A 23,355-nucleotide genomic window follows, 5' to 3' on the forward strand; every position below is an offset into this window, starting at 1 on the left:
TACCCACAGCACACAGTCACAGGGACATTTCACACCGAGAGCACACGGTCACAGGGACATTTCACACCGAGAGCACACGGTCATAGGGAAATTTCACACGCACAGCACATGGTCACAGGGACATTTCACACCCACAGCACACGGTCACAGGGAAATTTCACACCCACAGCACACGGTCACAGGGAAATTTCACACCGAGAGCACACGGTCACAGGGACATTTCATACCGAGAGCACACGGTCACAGGGACATTTCATACCCACAGCACACGGTCACAGGGACATTTCACACCGAGAGCACACGGTCACAGGGAAATTTCACACCCACAGCACACGGTCACAGGGACATTTCACACCGAGAGCACACGGTCACAGGGACATTTCACACCGAGAGCACACGGTCATAGGGAAATTTCACACGCACAGCACATGGTCACAGGGACATTTCACACCCACAGCACACGGTCACAGGGAAATTTCACACCCACAGCACACGGTCACAGGGACATTTCACACCGAGAGCACACGGTCACAGGGACATTTCATACCCACAGCACATGGTCACAGGGACATTTCACACCCACAGCACACGGTCATAGGGAAATTTCACACCCACAGCACATGGTCACAGGGACATTTCACACCCACAGCACACGGTCACAGGGAAATTTCACACCCACAGCACACGGTCACAGGGACATTTCACACCGAGAGCACACGGTCACAGGGAAATTTCACACCGAGAGCACACGGTCACAGGGAAATTTCACACCCACAGCACACGGTCACAGGGACATTTCACCCCCACAGCACACGGTCACAGGGACATTTCACACCCACAGCACACGGTCACAGGGACATTTCACCCCCACAGCACACGGTCATAGGGACATTTCACACCCACAGCACACGGTCACAGGGACATTTCACACCGAGAGCACACGGTCACAGGGAAATTTCACACCCACAGCACACGGTCACAGGGACATTTCATACCCACAGCACACGGTCACAGGGACATTTCACACCGAGAGCACACGGTCACAGGGAAATTTCACACCCACAGCACACGGTCACAGGGACATTTCATACCCACAGCACACGGTCACAGGGACATTTCACACCGAGAGCACATGGTCACAGGGACATTTCACACCCACAGCACACGGTCACAGGGACATTTCACAACGAGAGCACACGGTCACAGGGACATTTCATACCCACAGCACACGGTCACAGGGAAATTTCACACCCACAGCACACGGTCACAGGGAAATTTCACACCCACAGCACACGGTCACAGGGACATTTCACACCGAGAGCACACGGTCACAGGGAAATTTCACACCCACAGCACATGGTCACAGGGACATTTCATACCCACAGCACACGGTCACAGGGACATTTCACACCCACAGCACACGGTCACAGGGACATTTCACACCGAGAGCACACGGTCACAGGGACATTTCATACCCACAGCACATGGTCACAGGGAAATTTCACACCCACAGCACACGGTCACAGGGACATTTCACACCGAGAGCACACGGTCACAGGGAAATTTCACACCCACAGCACATGGTCACAGGGACATTTCATACCCACAGCACACGGTCACAGGAAAATTTCACACCAACAGCACACGGTCACAGGGACATTTCACACCCACAGCACACGGTCACAGGGACATTTCACACCGAGAGCACATGGTCACAGGGACATTTCACACCGAGAGCACACGGTCACAGGGACATTTCACACCGAGAGCACATGGTCACAGGGACATTTCATACCGAGAGCACACGGTCATAGGGAAATTTCACACCGAGAGCACACGGTCACAGGGACATTTCACACCAGAGCACACGGTCACAGGGACATTTCATACCGAGAGCACACGGTCACAGGGAAATTTCACACCCACAGCACACGGTCACAGGGACATTTCACACCGAGAGCACACGGTCACAGGGACATTTCATACCGAGAGCACACGGTCACAGGGACATTTCATACCCACAGCACACGGTCACAGGGACATTTCACACCGAGAGCACACGGTCACGGAAATTTCACACCCACAGCACACGGTCACAGGGACATTTCACACCGAGAGCACACGGTCACAGGGACATTTCACACCGAGAGCACACGGTCATAGGGAAATTTCACACGCACAGCACATGGTCACAGGGACATTTCACACCCACAGCACACGGTCACAGGGAAATTTCACACCCACAGCACACGGTCACAGGGACATTTCACACCGAGAGCACACGGTCACAGGGACATTTCATACCCACAGCACACGGTCACAGGGACATTTCATACCCACAGCACATGGTCACAGGGACATTTCACACCCACAGCACACGGTCATAGGGAAATTTCACACCCACAGCACATGGTCACAGGGACATTTCACACCCACAGCACACGGTCACAGGGAAATTTCACACCCACAGCACACGGTCACAGGGACATTTCACACCGAGAGCACACGGTCACAGGGAAATTTCACACCGAGAGCACACGGTCACAGGGAAATTTCACACCCACAGCACACGGTCACAGGGACATTTCACCCCCACAGCACACGGTCACAGGGACATTTCACCCCCACAGCACACGGTCACAGGGACATTTCACCCCCACAGCACACGGTCACAGGGACATTTCACACCGAGAGCACACGGTCACAGGGAAATTTCATACCCACAGCACACAGTCACAGGGACATTTCACACCGAGAGCACATGGTCACAGGGACATTTCACACCCACAGCACACGGTCACAGGGACATTTCACAACGAGAGCACACGGTCACAGGGACATTTCATACCCACAGCACACGGTCACAGGGAAATTTCACACCCACAGCACATGGTCACAGGGACATTTCACACCGAGAGCACACGGTCACAGGGAAATTTCACACCCACAGCACATGGTCACAGGGACATTTCATACCCACAGCACACGGTCACAGGGAAATTTCACACCAACAGCACACGGTCACAGGGACATTTCACACCGAGAGCACACGGTCACAGGGACATTTCATACCCACAGCACACGGTCATAGGGACATTTCACACCGAGAGCACACGGTCACAGGGACATTTCACAACGAGAGCACACGGTCACAGGGACATTTCATACCCACAGCACATGGTCACAGGGAAATTTCACACCCACAGCACACGGTCACAGGGACATTTCACACCGAGAGCACACGGTCACAGGGAAATTTCACACCCACAGCACATGGTCACAGGGACATTTCATACCCACAGCACACGGTCACAGGGAAATTTCACACCAACAGCACACGGTCACAGGGACATTTCACACCCACAGCACACGGTCACAGGGACATTTCACACCGAGAGCACACGGTCACAGGGACATTTCATACCTACAGCACATGGTCACAGGGACATTTCATACCCACAGCACACGGTCACAGGGACATTTCACACCGAGAGCACACGGTCATAGGGACATTTCACACCCACAGCACACGGTCACAGGGACATTTCACACCGAGAGCACACGGTCATAGGGAAATTTCACACCGAGAGCACACGGTCACAGTGACATTTCACACCCACAGCACACGGTCACAGGGACATTTCACACCGAGAGCACATGGTCACAGGGAAATTTCACACCCACAGCACACGGTCACAGGGACATTTCACACCGAGAGCACACGGTCACAGGGACATTTCACACCCACAGCACACGGTCACAGGGACATTTCACACCCACAGCACACGGTCATAGGGAAATTTCACACCCACAGCACATGGTCACAGGGACATTTCACACCCACAGCACATGGTCACAGGGAAATTTCACACCCACAGCACACGGTCACAGGGACATTTCACACCAGAGCACATGGTCACAGGGACATTTCACACCGAGAGCACACGGTCACAGGGACATTTCACACCCACAGCACACGGCCACAGGGACATTTCACACCGAGAGCACACGGTCACAGGGACATTTCACACCGAGAGCACACGGTCATAGGGAAATTTCACACCCACAGCACACGGTCACAGGGACATTTCACACCGAGAGCACATGGTCACAGGGACATTTCATACCCACAGCACACGGTCACAGGGACATTTCACACCAGAGCACAGAGTCACAGGGACATTTCACACCGAGAGCACACGGTCACAGGGACATTTCACACCGAGAGCACACGGTCACAGGGAAATTTCACACCGAGAGCACACGGTCACAGGGACATTTCAAAGCCATAGCACACGGTCACAGGGACATTTCATACCGAGAGCACACGGTCACAGGGACATTTCAAAGCCATAGCACACGGTCACAGGGACATTTCACACCGAGAGCACACGGTCACAGGGACATTTCACACCGAGAGCACACAGTCACAGGGACATTTCACACCCACAGCACACGGTCACAGGGACATTTCACACCAGAGCACATGGTCACAGGGACATTTCACACCGAGAGCACACGGTCACAGGGACATTTCACACCCACAGCACATGGTCACAGGGACATTTCACACCCACAGCACACGGTCACAGGGAAATTTCACACCCACAGCACACGGTCACAGGGACATTTCACACCCACAGCACACGACCACAGGGACATTTCACACCGAGAGCACACGGTCACAGGGACATTTCACACCGAGAGCACACGGTCATAGGGAAATTTCACACCCACAGCACACGGTCACAGGGACATTTCACACCGAGAGCACATGGTCACAGGGACATTTCACACCGAGAGCACACGGTCACAGGGACATTTCACACCGAGAGCACACGGTCATAGGGAAATTTCACACCCACAGCACACGGTCACGGACATTTCACACCAGAGCACATGGTCACAGGGACATTTCACACCGAGAGCACACGGTCACAGGGACATTTCACACCCACAGCACACGGTCACAGGGACATTTCACACCGAGAGCACATGGTCACAGGGACATTTCACACCGAGAGCACACGGTCACAGGGACATTTCAAAGCCATAGCACACGGTCACAGGGACATTTCACACCCACAGCACACGGTCACAGGGAAATTTCATACCCACAGCACACGGTCACAGGGACATTTCACACCGAGAGCACATGGTCACAGGGACATTTCACACCAAGAGCACACGGTCACAGGGAAATTTCACACCCACAGCACACGGTCACAGGGACATTTCAAAGCCATAGCACACGGTCACAGGGACATTTCACACCGACAGCACACGGTCACAGGGACATTTCACACCCACAGCACACGGTCACAGGGACATTTCACACCAGAGCACATGGTCACAGGGACATTTCACACCGAGAGCACATGGTCACAGGGACATTTCATACCCACAGCACACGGTCACAGGGACATTTCACACCCACAGCACACGGCCACAGGGACATTTCACACCGAGAGCACACGGTCACAGGGACATTTCACACCGAGAGCACACGGTCACAGGGACATTTCAAAGCCATAGCACACGGTCACAGGGACATTTCACACCGAGAGCACATGGTCATAGGGAAATTTCACACCCACAGCACACGGTCACAGGGACATTGCACACCGAGAGCACACAGTCACAGAGACATTTCACACCCACAGCACACGGTCACAGGGACATTTCACACCAGAGCACAGAGTCACAGGGACTGAGAGCAATGGGAATCTGTTGTAACACCATGAGCTCCCATGAGCTGGTCCAACCAATGCTCATGTGTAAAAGACCAGTAGGGCTGCTGTGTGAGAGGGGGTGGGTGTGCAGTGTGGTGTAGTGCTGAGGACAGCCTGAGTGTGTTGCACATCCCATGTGGATCACTGGCTGCCCGATCTGCCCCATGTTAGGCGATTGTTGCAGGAACTGTATCCATGTGTCACCATGTCCCCATTGTTTCAGCACCTCCTAGTCTCTGCATCTCAGTGTCCCTACATCTCTGTGTATCCTTGCATTCTCTGACTCTCCCAATTTTGTTGTTCACAGGGTCCATTGGGGCCAAAGGGATCTAAAGGATCAACGGTAAGGAACACATCCACCCCCTCCCTTTCCCCACCCATAAACCCCCTTGACACTGCCCACCCCTTCCCTTTCCCCCACCCATAAACCCCCTCGACACTGCCCACCCCCTCCCTTTCCCCCACCCATAAACCCCCTTGACACTGCCCACCCCCTCCCTTTCCCCCACCCATAAACCCCCTCGACACTGCCCACCCCCTCCCTTTCCCCCACCAATAAACCCCCTCGACAATGCCCACCCCTTTCCTTTCCCCCACCCATAAACCCCCTCGACACTGCCCACCCCCTCCCTTTCCCCCACCCATAAACCTCCTCGACACTGCCCACCCCCTCCCTTTCCCCCACCAATAAACCCCCTCGACACTGCTCACCCCCTCCCTTCCCCCACCAATAAACCCCTCAACACTGCCCACCCCCTCCCTTTCCCCCACCAATAAACCCCCTCAATACTGCCCACCCCCTCCCTTTCCCCACCCATAAACCCCCTCGACACTGCCCACCCCCTCCCTTTCCCCCACCAATAAACCCCCTCGACACTGCCCACCCCCTCCCTTCCCCCACCAATAAACCCCTCAACACTGCCCACCCCCTCCCTTCCCCCACCAATAAACCCCCTCGACACTGCCCACCCCCTCCCTTCCCCCACCAATAAACCCCTCAATACTGCCCACCCCCTCCCTTTCCCCACCCATAAACCCCCTCGACACTGCCCACCCCCTCCCTTTCCCCCACCAATAAACCCCCTCGACACTGCCCACCTCCTCCCTTTCCCCCACCAATAAACCCCCTCGATACTGCCCACCCCCTCCCTTCCCCCACCCATACACCACCTCGACACTGCCCACCCCCTCCCTTTCCCCCACCCATAAACCCCCTTGACACTGCCCACCCCTTCCCTTTCCCCACCCATAAACCCCCTCGACACTGCCCACCCCCTCCCTTTCCCCCACCCATAAACCCCCTCGACACTGCCCACCCCTTTCCTTTCCCCCACCCATAAACCCCCTCGACACTGCCCACCCCCTCCCTTTCCCCCACCCATAAACCCCCTCGACACTGCCCACCCCCTCCCTTTCCCCCACCAATAAACCCCCTCGACACTGCCCACCCCCTCCCTTCCCCCACCAATAAACCCCTCAACACTGCCCACCCCCTCCCTTTCCCCCACCAATAAACCCCCTCAATACTGCCCACCCCCTCCCTTTCCCCACCCATAAACCCCCTCGACACTGCCCACCCCCTCCCTTTCCCCCACCAATAAACCCCCTCGACACTGCCCACCTCCTCCCTTTCCCCCACCAATAAACCCCCTCGATACTGCCCACCCCCTCCCTTTCCCCACCCATAAACCCCCTCGACACTGCCCACCCCACCAATAAACCCCCTCGACACTGCCCACCCACTCCCTTTCCCCCACCAATAAACCCCCTCGACACTGTCCTCAGCCCTTCCTAGCCCCAACCCCTCCCACTGACCCTCTCGACACTGTCTACATCACTCCCACAACCCCAACCCCACCCACTAACCCCTGCAACCCTGTCCCTACCCCTCCCTCACCCCAAATCCCACTCACTAGCCCCTCGATACTGTCCAACTCCCCCACTATCCTGTCTCCAAATTTCCTCAACACCCACCCCCATATCACCCTCTTGTCACTAGATTCTTCCCTTCCCCATGCCCCTCCTCCCCGTCCGTCCTCCCATCCAACTCCCTCTATCCTGTCCCCTCCACCACACAGCCAACCATTTCTCACCTCGTTTCTTCACCTCATACCGTCTCTGCCACCCCTCATTCCTGCTCCTCCACTCCTTGGCTCTTCACTGTCTCTCTCGTTGGCAGGGTCCGGCAGGTCAGAAGGGTGACACTGGAGCAATTGGTGTTCCTGGACCTCCCGTAAGTACCTCGTGCACACTGGGGATGTTTGGGGATTTACATAGTTCACATCCTCGCTGACTCTTCCCGTGCCCCTTTGGGTCTTCTGGTCTCTGCTCACTGGGTGTATTGTGTCTGTGAATTCGCAGGGGCCTCCAGGAGAGGTGATCCAACCACTGCCCATCCGGACACCCAAGAAGACCAGGAGGTCTTCGGACAAGATGCAGGCTGACCAGGATAAGGCTGTGGACTACGTGGAGGGACTGGATGACATATTCAACTCCCTGGACACCCTGAAGATGGAGGTGGACCACATGAAGAATCCAATGGGAACCCAGAACAACCCAGCCCGGACCTGCAAGGACCTGCAACTGTCTCACCCAGACTTCCCTGATGGTGAGCTAATGGCCATGCCGTCCCCACCCCTTCAAGTTGTGGTTGGCCGGCATTCTGGAGCAGAGACTCCCAACATCCATTTTGGGCTGCGAGTACCCCAATACCTTTCACTCTGAACTGTCTCAGATTGGAGAACATTATTTCCCGATCCCAGAATGTACCTCAAACACCTCCCTCCAGTTTAGTTTGTAACTTACAGTAATCTTACATTTTGCTCTGTGCTGCTTCCACAAAGCAACACATTTCACTCCAACATCAATGATAATAAACATGATTTCTGATACAGATTCCCAATCACCCTCAGTCCCCTGATCTGTGAAACACTTTTTTCCCTTTCTTTAAACCCCTGCAGTAATCCAGTCTCCACACCCTATGTGGTGGAGAATTCAAAAGATCCAAAAAGAGGGAGAGCTCTAGTGGAGCGGCCTGGTCGAGGGAAGTGCCTGGTGTGATTCTGGCAGTTTTGGCAGTTGGATAGTGCAATCAAGAATTGATTAGCAGTTGTTTGGCAATCGAGATTTGAATATCTCAGACTCAGCAGAAAACAGCTGATTGGGCAATCGAAGTCAGGTGACCTTGCAGCTTGCAAAGCTCAAGCAAATAAAAAGAGGGAGAGCTCCAGCAGACCAGCCTGTCAGGAAGTGCCTGGTGTGAAAAGTGCTAGTCTTTGGTAAGGAGACTACGCCAGGCACAATTGCAGAAGGTGAAGACATGACTGCTAAGCTGATTCAGTGTGCTACGTGCATGATGTGGGAGGTCAGGGACACTGATGGTGCCCCCGGCTGCTACAGCTGTGGAATGTGTGTCCAGGTTCAGCTTCTGAAGGAGCATGTTGCAGCACTGAAGAAAGAACTGGATGACCTCAGGTTTATCCGTGAAAACGAGGGTTTTCTGGACAGGACCTACAGTGAGGTCGTTACACCGAGGATACCTATAGAATCTATAGAACATTGGAAAATGAGGTACGAAGGTAAACTAGCCAAGAACATAAAGGAGGATAGTAAAAGCTTCTTTAGGTATGTGAATAGCAAAAAAAAGTTAAGACCAAAATTGGGCCATTGAAGACAGAAACGGGTGAATTTATTATGGGGAACAAGGAAATGGCAGATGAGTTGAACAGGTACTTTGGATCTGTCTTCACTAGGGAAGACACAAACAATCTCCCAGATGTAATAGTGGCCAAAGGAACTAGGGTAAAGGATGAACTGAAGGAAATTTATATTAGGCAAGAAACGGTGTTGGATAGACTGTTGAGTCTGAAGGCTGATAAGTCTCCGGGACCTGATGGTCTGCATCCCAGGGTACTTAAAAAGGTGGCTCTAGAAATCGTGGATGCATTGGTAATCATTTTCCAATGTTCTATAGATTCAGGAACAGTTCCTGCTGATTGGAGGGTGGCTAATGTTGTCCCACTTTTCAAGAAAGGAGGGCGAGAGAAAACAGGGAATTATAGACCAGTTAGCTTGACGTCAGTGGTAGGAAAGATGCTGGAGTCAATTATAAAAGAGGAAATTACGACACATTTGGATAGCAGTAGAAGGATCAGTCCGAGTCAGCATGGATTTATGAAGGGAAAATCATGCTTGACTAATCTTCTGGAGTTTTTTGAGGATGTAACTATGAAAATGGACAAGGGAGAGCCAGTGGATGTAGTGTACCTGGACTTCCAGAAAGCTTTTGATAAAGTCCCGCATAGGAGATTAGTGGGCAAAATTAGGGCACATGGTATTGGGGGTAAAGTACTGACATGGATTGAAAATTGGCTGGCTGACAGGAAACAGAGTAGCGATTAACGGGTCCCTTTCAGAATGGCAGGCTGTGACTAGTGGGGTACCGCAAGGTTCAGTGCTGGGACCACAGCTGTTTACAATATACATTAATGATTTAGATGAAGGGATTAAAAGTAACATTAGCAAATTTGCTGATGACACAAAGCTGGGTGGCAGTGTGAAATGTCAGGAGGATGTTATGAGAATGCAGGGTGACTTGGACAGGTTGGGTGAGTGGGCAAATGTATGGCAGATGCAGTTTAATGTGGATAAATGTGAGGTTATCCACTTCGGTGGCAAGAACAGGAAGGCAGATTACTATCTAAATGGAGTCAAGTTAGGAAAAGGGGAAGTACAACGAGATCTAGGTGTTCTTGTACATCAGTCAATGAAAGCAAGCATGCAGGTACAGCAGGCAGTGAAGAAAGCTAATGGCATGTTGGCCTTTATAACAAGAGGAATTGAGTATAGGAGTAAAGAGGTCCTTCTGCAGCTGTACAGGGCCCTGGTGAGACCCCACCTGGAGTATTGTGTGCAGTTTTGGTCTCCAAATTTGAGGAAGGACATTCTTGCTATTGAGGGAGTGCAGCGTAGGTTCACAAGGTTAATTCCCGGAATGGCGGGACTGTCATATGTTGAAAGATTGGAGCGACTGGGCTTGTATACACTGGAATTTAGAAGGATGAGAGGGGATCTGATTGAAACATGTAAGATTATTAAGGGATTGGACATGCTGGAGGTAGGAAGCATGTTCCCGCTGATGGGTGAGTCCAGAACTAGAGGCCACAGTTTAAGAATAAGGGGTAGGCCATTTAGAACAGATGCGGAAAAACTTTTTCACCCAGAGAGTGGTGGATATGCGGAATGCTCTGCTCCAGAAGGCAGTGGAGGCCAAGTCTTTGGATGCATTCAAGAGAGAGTTAGATAGAGCTCTTATAGATAGCGGGGTCAAGGGATATGGGGAGAGGGCAGGAACGGGGTACTGATTGTGTATGATCAGCCATGATCACAGTGAATGGCGGTGCTGGCTAGAAGGGCCGAATGGCCTACTCCTGCACCTACTGTCTATTGTCTATTCCCCTCCTTCTGTGAGAAGCACCCACACACCTCAGTTTTAACTGTCTGCCCCTAATCCTGTAACTGTGACCCTTGTTTGAGACTCTCACACTGGTAGAAACACCTCCACATCTCCCCTGCTCTGTTCCCTCAGGACCCTCTGTATTATCTGGAATATTTTCCAGTGAATCGTAACCCTTTAAACCCCATTCTCAGCTCTGGAGAATCAGTGGGATGGGCATATTCACTGAGAGCACCTCATGCCCCTCACACACAGGCCTCCCCAAATCCACCACACATAGGGCCAGAATTCAGTTACAAGCCAGTCTCAGCCAATCTGTGTGCAAGTACCATAATGATAGTAAGCCATTATGACAATAGACTATAAGATAGCAAAATTAAGCAATTTAGCCCATGGAGTGGACTCCACCATAGCTGATTTAATATCCTTCTGAACCCCATTTCCCTGCCTTCTCCCTGTAACCTTTAATGCCTTGACTATCCAAGAACCTATCAACCGCTTTAAATATGCCTAAAGGCCATCTGTGACAATGAATTCCATGGATTCACCACTCTCTGGCTAAAGAAATTTCTCCTCATCTCTATTCTAAATGAATGTCCCTCTTAAAACAGAGATGAGGAGGAATTTCTTTAGCCAGAGTGAGATGAATCTGTGGAATCCCATTATACAAATTGTTGACTTATTACATAAAAAGAAGCGGTCCCAACACTGCCTTTGCGGAATACCACTAGTCACCGGCAGCCGAGAGAAAATCCGCCTCCCCTGCTTTGTTCCTACTCTTTGCCTCTGGCCAGTCAGCCAATTTTCTATCTGTACTGGCATCTTTCCTGTAATACCATGGGCTGTTATCTTGTTAAGCAGCCTCATGTAGAGAACCTTGTCAAAGACCTTCTGAAAATCCAAGTAAACAACATCCACCAGCGCTCATTTGTCTATTGTGACTGTTACTTTCCCAAGGAATTCCAACAGATTTGTCAGGCCAGACTTCCCCCTAAGGAAATTATGCCAACTTTGGCCTATTTTATCATGTGCCCCCAAGTGCCCTGAAACCTCCTTAATAATGGACTCCAACATCTTCCCAACCACTGAGGTCAGACTATCTAGCCTATAATTTCCTTTCTTCTGCTTCTTTCCCTTCTTAAAGAGTGGAACGGCATTTACAATTCACCAGTCCTCTGGAACCATTGCAGAATCTAGTGGTTCTCGAAAGATCATTACTAATGCCAGGAATCCCTTCCTCTTGTTACCCACACCCTTCTCCCCCATCCACCCATCTCTTACCCCCAACACCTATTTCCCACCCCCTCCACTGTAGTCTCTATGCAGAGTCACTCACTCCCTTCACCAGCCAAATCTGGCTCTGCTTCAATCCCTTAGAGCCTCAGTATTGGCTGGGTGAAGGTCAGCAATCACAGAGTGACATGGTGTGGAAGCAGACACTTCAGCCTGGATAAGACTGGACCTCAGAGCACCTTGGTGACAGGCCTCCAGTCAGAATAACCCCCCTCTCCTACTAGCCAAGTGTGAATTCAATCCACCAAGTCTCCATGGAAACCATGTGCCTTGCATTTCTGAATCAACTTAAAATGAGAGATTTTGTTGAAGACTTTACTAAAATTCATGTGTACAACTTCCACTACCCTGTCCTCATCAGTCACCTTCATCACCTCCTCAAAAAATCATGATCAAGTTTGGAAGCCATGATCTGCCCAAAATAAAGCTGTGCTGACTAACTGAGTGAGGGTAGCTCAATTAGGCAGTGATTGAAGGGTCTCACGCACTAAATTCTGGGGGAACTCTGCAGGCCAGGCAGCATCTATGGAAAATAGTATAGTCGACGTTTCGGGCTGAGACCCTTCACAGGACTGCTGAAGCATTTCAGCACTTTGTGTGTATTGCTCAGAATTCCAGCATCTGCAGATTTTCTCTTGTTTGTGATTTGATTGAAGGGCCTGATCTCTATAAACACAAGAGGTTCTGCAGATGCTGGAAATTCACAGTAACCCACACAAAATGCAAGAGGAACTCACCCTAATGAAGGTCTTGGCCCAAAACAAACACTATAATTGCTTTCAATGGATGTTGACTGAGTCGCTCCAGCATTTTGAGGCTTGTTCTGTGCATTGCACAGCTCTGTGACCCTTGTCACTACCCAGACAAAGTCGATGCTTTTCCAGATGTAACAAGTGTAAAAAAGGCTGTGCTGGTGTCACTCCTGATGAATTAGGCTCGGAAAGCCCACAATTCTTCCTCAATCACACTTTATTTCCTTGTTCAGCCCAACACTGTCACCAAACCGTTCTGAAGTCTGAACATTTTTATACAGAAATCACCGCCAATTTAGGAAATAGACTAATTAGTTAACTGCCTGTGCAAATTCCTTACATGCATGATCAATCACCATTCACAATACAGGTGTTAAAACATAGAAACATAGTAAACCTACAGCACAAAACAGGCCCTTCAGCCCACAAAGCTGTGCCGAACATGTCTATACCTTAGAAGTTACCTAGGGTTACCCATAGCCCTCTATTTTCTGAGCTCCATGTACCTGTCCAGGAGTCTCTTAAAAGACCCTATCGTATCCACCTCCACCAATGTTGGCAGCAGCCCATTCCACGCACTCACCACTCCCTGCTTAAAAAACCTACCCCTAACATCACCTCTGCACCTACTTCCAAGCACCTTAAAACTTAAGCCATTTCAGCCCTGGGAAAAAGCCTCTGATTATCCACACAATCAATACCTCTTATCATCTTATACACTTCTATCAGGTCACCTCTTATCCTCCGTCGCTCCAAGAAAAAAAGGCCAAGTTCACTCAACCTATTCTCATGTTAGGCTCCCTAATTCAGGCAAAATCCTTGTAAATCTCCTCTGCACCTTTTCTATGGTTTCCACATCCTTCCTGTAGTGAGATGACCAGAACTCCAAGTGGGGTTTGACCAGGGGCCTCTTTAGCTGCAACATTGCCTCTCTGTTCCTAAACTCAATCCCAGGATTGATGAAGGCCAATACACTGTATGCTTTCTTAACCACAGAGTCAACCGGCACAGCAGTTTTGAGTGTCCACTGGATTTGGACCCCAAGATCTCTTTGATCCTCCAAGAGGCCAAGAATCTTACCATTAATATTATACTCTGCCATGATATTTGACCTACCAAAATGAACCACCTCACACTTATCTGGGTTGAACTCCATCTGCCACTTCTCAGACCAGTTTTGCATCCTATCAATGTCCCTCTGTAACCTCTGACAGCCCTCCCCACTATCCACAACACCTCCAACCTTTGTGTCATCAGTAAATTTACTAAACCCTCCATCCACTTCCTCATCCAGATCATTTATAAAATCATGAAGAGTAAGTGTCCCAGAACAGATCACTGAGGCATACCACTGGTCACCGACCTCCATGCAGAATATGACCTGTCTACAACCACTTTGCCTTCTGTGGACAAACCAGTTCTGGATCCACAATGCAATGTCCCCTTGGGTCCCATGCCTCCTTACTTTCTCAATAAGCCTTGCATGGGGTACCTTGTCAAATGCCTTGCTAAAATCCATATAAACTATATCTACTGCTCTACCTTCATCAATATATTTAATCACATCCTCAAAAAATTCAGTCAGGCTCGTAAAGCACGACCTGCCCTTTACAAAGCCATGCTGACTACTCCAAATCATATTATACCTCTCCAAATGTTCATAAATCCTGCCTCTCAGGATCTTCTCCATCAACTTACCAACAACTGATGTAAGACTCACTGGTCTATAATTTCCTGGGCTATCTCCACTCCCTTTCTTGATTAATGCAATAACGTCCGCAACCCTCCAATCCTCTAGAACCTCTCCCGTCCCCACTGATGATCCAAAGATCATCGCTAGAGACTCAGCAATCTCCTCCCTCACCTAGGGAAGTAGCCTGGGGTATATCTCATCCGGTCCCAGCGACTTATCCAACTTGATGCTTTCCAAAAGCTCCAGTACATCCTCTTTATTAATATCTACATGCTCAAGCTTTTCGGTCCTCCGTAAGTCATCCCTACAATTGCCAAGATCCTTTTCCGTAGTGAATACTAAAGCAAAGTACTCATTAGGTACCTCCGCTATTTCCTCCGGTTCCATACACACTTTTCCACAGTCACAATTGATTGGTCCTATTCTCTCACATCTTATCTTCTTGCTCTTGTAGAGTGCCTTGGAGTTTTCTTTAATCCTGTCCGCCATGGCCTTCTCACGGCCTCTTCTGGCTCTCCTAAATTTCTTTCTTAAGCTCCTTCCTGCTAGCCTTATAACCTTCTAGGTCTCTATCATTACCTAGTTTTCTGAACCTTTCATAAGCTCTTCTTTTCTCCATGACTAGATTTACAATAGCCTTTGTACACCATGGTTCCTGTACCCTACCATCCTTTCCCTGTCTCATTGGAACGTACCTGTGCAGAACTCCACGCAAATATCTCCTGAACATTTGCCACATTTCTGTACATTCCTGAGAACATTTGGTCCCAATTTGTGCTTCTAAGCTCTTGCCTGATAGCCTCGTATTTCCCTTTAGTCCAATTAAACGCTTTCCTAACTTATCTGTTCCCATCCCTCTCCAAAGCTACGGTAAAGGAGATAGCATTGTGATCACTATCTCCAAAATGCTCTCCCACTGAGAGATCTGACACCCGACCAGCTTCATTTCCGAATACCAGATCAAGTACAGACTCTCCTCTTGTAGGTTTATCTTGATACAATGTCAGGAAACATTCCTGAACACACCTAACAAACTCCACCTCATTTAAATCCCTCATTGTAGGGACATACAGAACATAAAACATAGAATTGTACAGTACGGTACAGGAAGTTCGGCCCACAATGTTGTGCCGACCCTTAAACCCTGCCTCCCATATACCCACCCCATCTTAAATTCCTCCATATACCAGTCTAGTAGTCTCTTAAATTTCACTAGTGTATCTGCCTCCACCACTGCCTCAGGCAGTACATTCCACGCACCAACCACTCTCAGAGTAAAAACCCTTCCTCTAATATCCACCTTGAACTTCCCACCCCTTACGTTAAAGCCATGTCCTCTTGAATTGAGCAGTGGTGCCCTGGGGAAGAGGCGCTGGCTGTCCACTCTAACTATGCCTCTTAATATCTTGTATGCCTCTATCATGTCTCCTCTCATCCTCCTTCTCTCCTAAGAATACAGCCCTAGCTCCCTTAATCTCTGATTTAAATGCATACTCTCTAAACCAGGCAGCAGCCTGGTAAATCTCCTCTATACCCTTTCCAATGCATCCACATCCTTCCTATAGTGAGGCAACCAGAACTGGATACAGTACTCCAAGTGTGGCCTAACCAGAGTTTTATAGAGCTGCATCAATACCTTGCGACTCTTAAACTCTATCCCTTAACTTATGAAAGCTAACATCCCATAAGCTTTCTTAACTACCCTATCTACTGTGAGGCAACTTTCAGGGATCTGTGGACATGTACCCCCAGATCCCGCTGCTCTTCCGTACTACCAAGTATCCTGCCATTTACTTTGTACTCTGCCTTGGAGTTTGACCTTCCAAAGTGCACCACCTCACACTTCTCCGGGTTAAACTCCATCTGCCACTTCTCAGCCCATTCCTGCATCCTATCAATGTCTGTCTGCAATCACTACCAACCTTTGTGTCGTCTGCAAACTTGCCAACCCACCCTTCTACCCTGACATTCAGGTCGTTAATAAAAATCACAAAAAGTAGAGGTCCCAGAACCAATCATTGTGGGACACCACTAGTCACAACCCTCCAATCCAAATGTACTCCCTCCACCACAACCCACTGCTTTCTGCAGGCAAGCCAATTCTGAATCCACCTGGCCAAACTTCCCTGGATCCCATGCCTTCTGACTTTCTGAATAAGCCTACTGTGTGGATCCTTGTCAAATGCCTTACTAAAATCCATGTAGATCACATCCACTGCACTACCCTCAACTATATGCCTGGTCACCTCCTCAAAGAACTCTATCAGGCTTGCTAGACATGATCTGCTCTTCACAAAGCCATGCTGACTGTCCCTGATCAAACCCTGATTCTCTAAATGCCCATAGATCCTATCTCTAAGAATCTTTTCCAACAAATTTCCCACCACAGATGTAAGGCTCACTGGTCTATAATTACCTGGACTATCCCTACTACCTTTTTTGAACAAGGCGACAACATTCAACTCCCTCCAATCCACCGGTACAATTCCCATGGACAACGAGGACATAAAGTTTATAGCCAGAGGCTCAGCAATCTCTTCCCTCACCTCATGGAGCAGCCTGGCGAATATTCCGTCAGGCCCTAGGGACTTATCTGTCCTAATGTATTTTAACAACTCCAACAGCTTCACTCCCTTAATATCAACATGCTCCAGAACTTCAACCTCACTCATATTGTCCTCACCATCATCAAGTTCCCTTTCATTGGTGAATACTGAAGAGAAGTATTCATTGAGGACCTCGCTCACTTCCACAGCCTCCAGGCACATCTTCCCACCTTTATCTCTAATCGGTCCTATCTTCAATCCTGTCATCCTTTTGTTCTTCACATAACTGAAGAATGGCTTCGGGTTTTCCTTTACCCTACTCACCATGCCCCCCTTCTTGCTCTCCTTAGCCCCTTCTTAACCTCCTTTCTTGCTACCCTATATTCCTCAATAGCCCCATCTTTATCCTTGCTTCCTAAACCTCATGTATGCTGCCTTCTTCCACCTGACTAGATTTTTCACCTCACTTGTTCCTTCACCCTACCATTCTTTATCTTCCTCACAGGGACAAATTTATCCCTAACATCCTGCAAGATATCTCTAAACATCAACCACATGTCCATAGAACATTTCCCTGAAAAAACATTCATCCCAATTCACACACGCAAGTTCTAGCCTTATAGCCTCTAATTTACCCTTCCTCAATTAAAAATTTTCCTGTCCTCTCTGATCCTATCCTTTTCCATGATAATGCTAAAGGCCAGGGAGCGGTGGTCACTGTCCCCCAGATGCTCACCCACTGACAGATCTGTGACCTGACCCGGTTTGTTACCTAATACTAGATCTAGTATGGCATTCCCCCTAGTCAGCCTGTCAACATACTGTGACAGGAATCCATCCTGGACACACTTAACAAACTCTGCCCCATCTAAACCTTTGGAACTAACCAGGTGCCAACCAATATTAGGGAAGTTAAAGTCACCCATGATAACAACCCTGTTATTTTTGCAGTTTTCCAAAATCTGCCTCCCAATCTGCTCCTCGGTATCTCTGCTGCTACCAGGGGGGCTATAGAATACTCCCAATAGAGTAACTGCTCCCTTCCTGTTCCTGACTTCCACTCATACTGACTCAAAGGAGGATCCTGCTACATTACCCACCCTTTCTGTAGCTGTAATTGTATCCCCAACCAGTAATGCCACCTCTCCTCCCCTTTTGCCCCCTCTCTATCCCTTTTAAAACACTGAAATCCAGGAATATTGAGAATCCATTCCTGCCCTGGTGCCAGCCAAGTCTCTGTAATGGCATCATAATTCCATGTATGTATCCAAGCTCTCAGTTCATCACCTTTGTTCCTGATGCTTCTTGCATTGAAGTACACGCACTTTAGCCCTTCTACCTTACTACCTTTATACCCTTTATTCTGCTTCTCTTTCCTCAAAGCCTCTTTATATGATAGATCTGGCTTTACTCTATACACTATACTTATAGTTCTCGCATGATCTTTATCCTTCTCTACCTCACTATCTGCTCTAACACTCTGGTTCCCCTCCCCCTGCAAATCTAGTTTAAACCCCCTGGAGCAGCACTGGCCAACCTTCCCGCAAGGATATTAGTCCCCCTCCAGTTCAGGTGCAACATGTCTCGTTGGAACAGGTCCCACCTTCTCTGGAACAAGTCCCAATAGTCCAGAAACATGATGCTCTTTCTCCTGCACCAACTCCTTAGCCATGTATTTAGCTGCATTATCTTCCTATTTCTAGCCTCACTAACACGTGGCACGGGTAGCAATCCTGAGATTGCAACTCTGGAGGTCCTGTCCTTCAACTTTGCACCTAACTCCCTAAACTCTCTTTGCAGGACCTCCTCCTTCTTCCTATCCACGTCATTGGTCCCTACATGGACCACGACATCTGGCTGCTCAACCTCCCTCCTGACAATACCGAGAACTCGATCAGAGATATCGTGGACCCTGGCACCAGGGAGGCAACAGACCATCCGGGATTCTCGATCTCTACCACAGAACCTCTTATCTGTCCCCCTAACTATCGAATCCCCTATCACTACTGCTCTCCTCTTTTCCCTCCTTCCCTTCTGAGCTGAGGGTTCAGTTTCAGTGCCAGAGACGCAACCACTGCAACTTGTCCCTGGTAGGTCATCCCCACCAACAGCATCCAAAACGATATACTTATTGTTTGCATGCCAATCAATATTTGGGAAATAAAAATCTTCCACCACCACGACCCTGTTCTTATTACACCTTTCCAGAATCTGTCTCCCTATCTGCTCCTTGATGTCCCTGTTATTATTGGGTGGTCTATAAAATAACACCCAGTAGAGTTATTGACCCCTTGCTGTTCCTAACTTCCACCCACAGAGATTCCGTAGACAATCACACCGTCTTCCTCCTTTTCTGCACAGCATTAGAGTGATGCATAGCGATTGACCATCCACACTTGGTTAACAGCCTTCTGTTCTGTTCTTTTGCAGGTGAGTACTGGATTGACCCGAACCAGGGCTGCACTGGAGACTCCTTCAAGGTTTACTGCAACTTCACCAGTGGCAGCGAGACCTGCATCTATCCTGACAGCAAGTCACAGGGAGTGAGTAACAACACCTTTCATTCACACTGACCCTCAACAATCCTGTGCTCCATCTGAGGACAGTATCCCAGTCAGTCCATCCTTCCCTACCCATCACCACACACCCCCCTCTGCCTTCCCAATGCCCTCCCTCTCTCTCCCTAACTCCTTTCTCCTCCACTCCCTGTCCCCATCTCCTCACTGCACCCGCTCCCTGACGCCTCACACCCCCACCCCTCTCCCTTCATGATCCATTACCCTCCCCTTTCCCTTCTGCACCCTTCCATCCTCTCCTTCCCTCGACCTCTCTCCACCCTTCTTCACCAGCTCCCTCCACTCCCTCTCCCCCACCTTGCTCCACCTCCCTCCACCATCACTTTGCACTCCCTCTTTTGCCCCTCATCTTCCATTTCCTTCTCCTCTTCCTCCACCTTTCTTTCTCCCATCCCCTTCCATTTACTTCCCAACCCTCTAAATTTCTCCCTCCATCCCCACTCTCTACTCACTCTTTCTCTTTGTCTTCAACTCTCTCCCACCCTCTCCCAGGAAGCTTCTGGTGCCTTTCCTCTGTACATCCTTTGACCCAGATTCTTCCAGGGAACTATATCTATGTGACGGGCATCCGGCTGCAGCTCCATGACAACCGTGTTAGGGATCTGGAGCAGCAGCTGGATGACCTTTGGCTAGTGTTGTTGAGTGAGGAGATGATTGATCAGAGTTACAGGGAAGTGGTCACCCCTAAGTTGCAGGAGGCGAGTAGCTGGGTGACTGTCAGGAGAAATGGAAACGTGAACAGGCAGTTAGCACAGAGATCCCCTGTGGCCATTCCCCTCAATAATAAGTATCTGTTTTGGATACTGTTGTGGGGCATGACCTTCCAGGGGAATACTATGGAAACCAGGTTACTGCCACTGAGAATGGGTCTCTGATGCAGAAGTTAAAGAGGGAGAAGAGGGGAGCAATAGTGATACAGGACTCAATAGTCAGAGGAACAGACAGAAGATTTTGTGCTCATGAACGTGATACCGGAATGGTAAGTTGCCTCCCGGCTGCCAGGGTCAGGGACATTTTGGATGATGTCCAGAGCATTTTAGAGAGGGAAGGAGAGCAGCTAGATATCTTGGTACATGTTGATTCCAATGACATAGAAAGGAAAAACAATGAGGTCCTGAAGAGAGAATTTAGAGAGCTAGGCAGAAAGCTGAGAAGCAAGACCTCTCGAGTAGTAATTTCTGTATTGCTGCCTGTGCCTCGTGCCAGCGAGAGTAGAAACAGGATGACTTGGCAGAAAAATGTGTGGCTGAGAAGCTGGTTCAGGGGACATGGCTTCAAGTTCTTGGATCATTGGGGTCTCTTCTGGGGAAGGTATGATCTTTACAAAAGGGACAGGTCACACCTGAATCTGAGGGGGACCAATATTCTCATGGGTAGGATTCTTACACCTGTTGGGGAGGGATTAAACTAACTTGGTGGTGGGGGGGTGTGGGAACTGGTGAATGTACTCAGGATAAGACGGGCAGTAAAAAGTAAATATAGCGTGCAGTCAGACTGTCAGGAAGGGCAGGCAGGTGATGGGACTCAGCTGTAGCCAACAGGCTGAGTATCAAAACATTGGGGATGCAGAATCAGAAAGGACAGCAAATACGGTTCTCAAGGTGTGGTACCTAAATGCACGTGGTATAAGAAATAAGGTGGATGATCTTGTTGCACTATTACAGATCGTCAGGTATGATGTTGTGGCCATCACTGTATCATGGCTGAAGGATGGTTGTAGTTGGGAGCTGAATGTCTAAGGTTACACATTGTATCAGAGGGATAGGAAGGTAGGCAGAGGGGCTGGTGTGACTCTACTGGTAAAGGATGATATCAAATCAGTAGAAAGATGTGACATAGGATCGGAAGACGTTGAATCTTTGTGGGTTGAGTTAAGAAACTGCAAGGGTAAAAGGACCCTGATGGCAGTTATATACAGGCCTCCCAACAGTGGTTGAGAGGTGGACCACAGATTACAACAGGAAATAGAAAAGGCGAGTCAAAACGGCAAGGTTATGGTAGTCATGGGAGATTTTAACATGCAGATCGATTGGGAAAATTAGGTTGATAATGGAGCTCAAGAGAGTTAGTTTGTTTTATGCCTGAGAGATAGCTTTTTGGAGCAGTTTGTTGTTGAGCCTACTAGGGGATCAGCTATACTGGATTCGGTGTTATGTAATGAACCAGAGGCAATTAGGGAGCTTAACATAACAGAACCCTTAGGAAATAGTGATCACATTATGATTGTGTTCAACTTGAAGTTTGATTGGAAAGAAGTAAAGTCTGACATAGCAGTATTTCAGTGGAGTGAGGGAAATTAGAGCGGTATGAGAGAGGAGTTGGCCAAAGTAAATTGGAAGGAGCTGCTGGCAGGGATGTCAGCAGAGCAGCAATGGTGTGCTTTTCTGGGAAAACTGAGGAAGGTGCAGGATGTGTATATTCTAAAAATGAAGAAATACTCAAATGGTAAAATAATACAAGGGAAGTCAAAGCTATTGTAAAAGCAAAAGGAAGGGCATATAACAAAGCAAAAATTAGTGGGAAGGTAGAGTATTGGGAAGTTTTTAAAAACCTACAGAGAGCAACTAAAAAAAGTCATTAGAAGGGAAAAGATGAAATATGAAAGCAAGCTAGCATATGCTATCAAAGTGGATAGTAAAAGTTTTTACAAGTGTGTTAAAAATAAAAGAGAAATGAGAGTGGATATAGGACCGTTAGAAATGAGGCAGGAGAAATAATAATGGGGGACAAGGAGATGGCTGATGAATTAAATAGATAGATAGATACTTTATTCATCCCCATGGGGAAATTCAACTTTTTTCCAATGTCCCATACACTTGTTGTAGCATAACTAATTACATACAATACTTAACTCAGTAAAAAAAAATATTATATGCATCTAAATCACTATCTCAAAAAGCATTAATAATAGCTTTTTAAAAGTTCTTAAGTCCTGGCGGTAGAATTGTAAAGCCTAATGGCATTGGGGAGTATTGACCTCTTCATCCTGTCTGAGGAGCATTGCATCGATAGTAACCTGTCGCTGAAACTGCTTCTCTGTCTCTGGATGGTGCTATGTAGAGGATGTTCAGAGTTATCCATAATTGACCGTAGCCTACTCAGCGCCCTTCGCTCAGCTACCGATGTTAAACTCTCCAGTACTTTGCCCACGACAGAGCCCGCCTTCCTTACCAGCTTATTAAGACGTGAGGCGTCCAAAATGAGTATTTTGCATCAGTCTTCACTGCAGAAGACTCTAGTAGTATGCCTGATGTTACATAGAAACATAGAAAACCTACAGCACAATACAGGCCCTTCGGCCCAGAAAG

General features: G+C 48.9%; 1 protein-coding gene across 2 annotated transcripts in view; it reads left to right on the forward strand.

Moving 5' to 3' along the window:
* Positions 1 to 23,355, forward strand: part of col11a1a (collagen, type XI, alpha 1a) — a 386,832-nt gene that overhangs the window by 346,780 nt on the left and 16,697 nt on the right. For both annotated transcript variants that reach the window (XM_073062463.1, XM_073062464.1), the window contains 4 exons: positions 6,040 to 6,075; positions 7,912 to 7,965; positions 8,094 to 8,340; positions 19,902 to 20,014. In XM_073062463.1, coding sequence (XP_072918564.1) covers positions 6,040 to 6,075; positions 7,912 to 7,965; positions 8,094 to 8,340; positions 19,902 to 20,014 — 450 coding nt within the window. The remainder of the gene's footprint in view (positions 1 to 6,039; positions 6,076 to 7,911; positions 7,966 to 8,093; positions 8,341 to 19,901; positions 20,015 to 23,355) is intronic.

This window comes from Hemitrygon akajei, chromosome 12 (genome assembly GCF_048418815.1).
Source record: "Hemitrygon akajei chromosome 12, sHemAka1.3, whole genome shotgun sequence".
NCBI lineage: Eukaryota > Metazoa > Chordata > Chondrichthyes > Myliobatiformes > Dasyatidae > Hemitrygon > Hemitrygon akajei.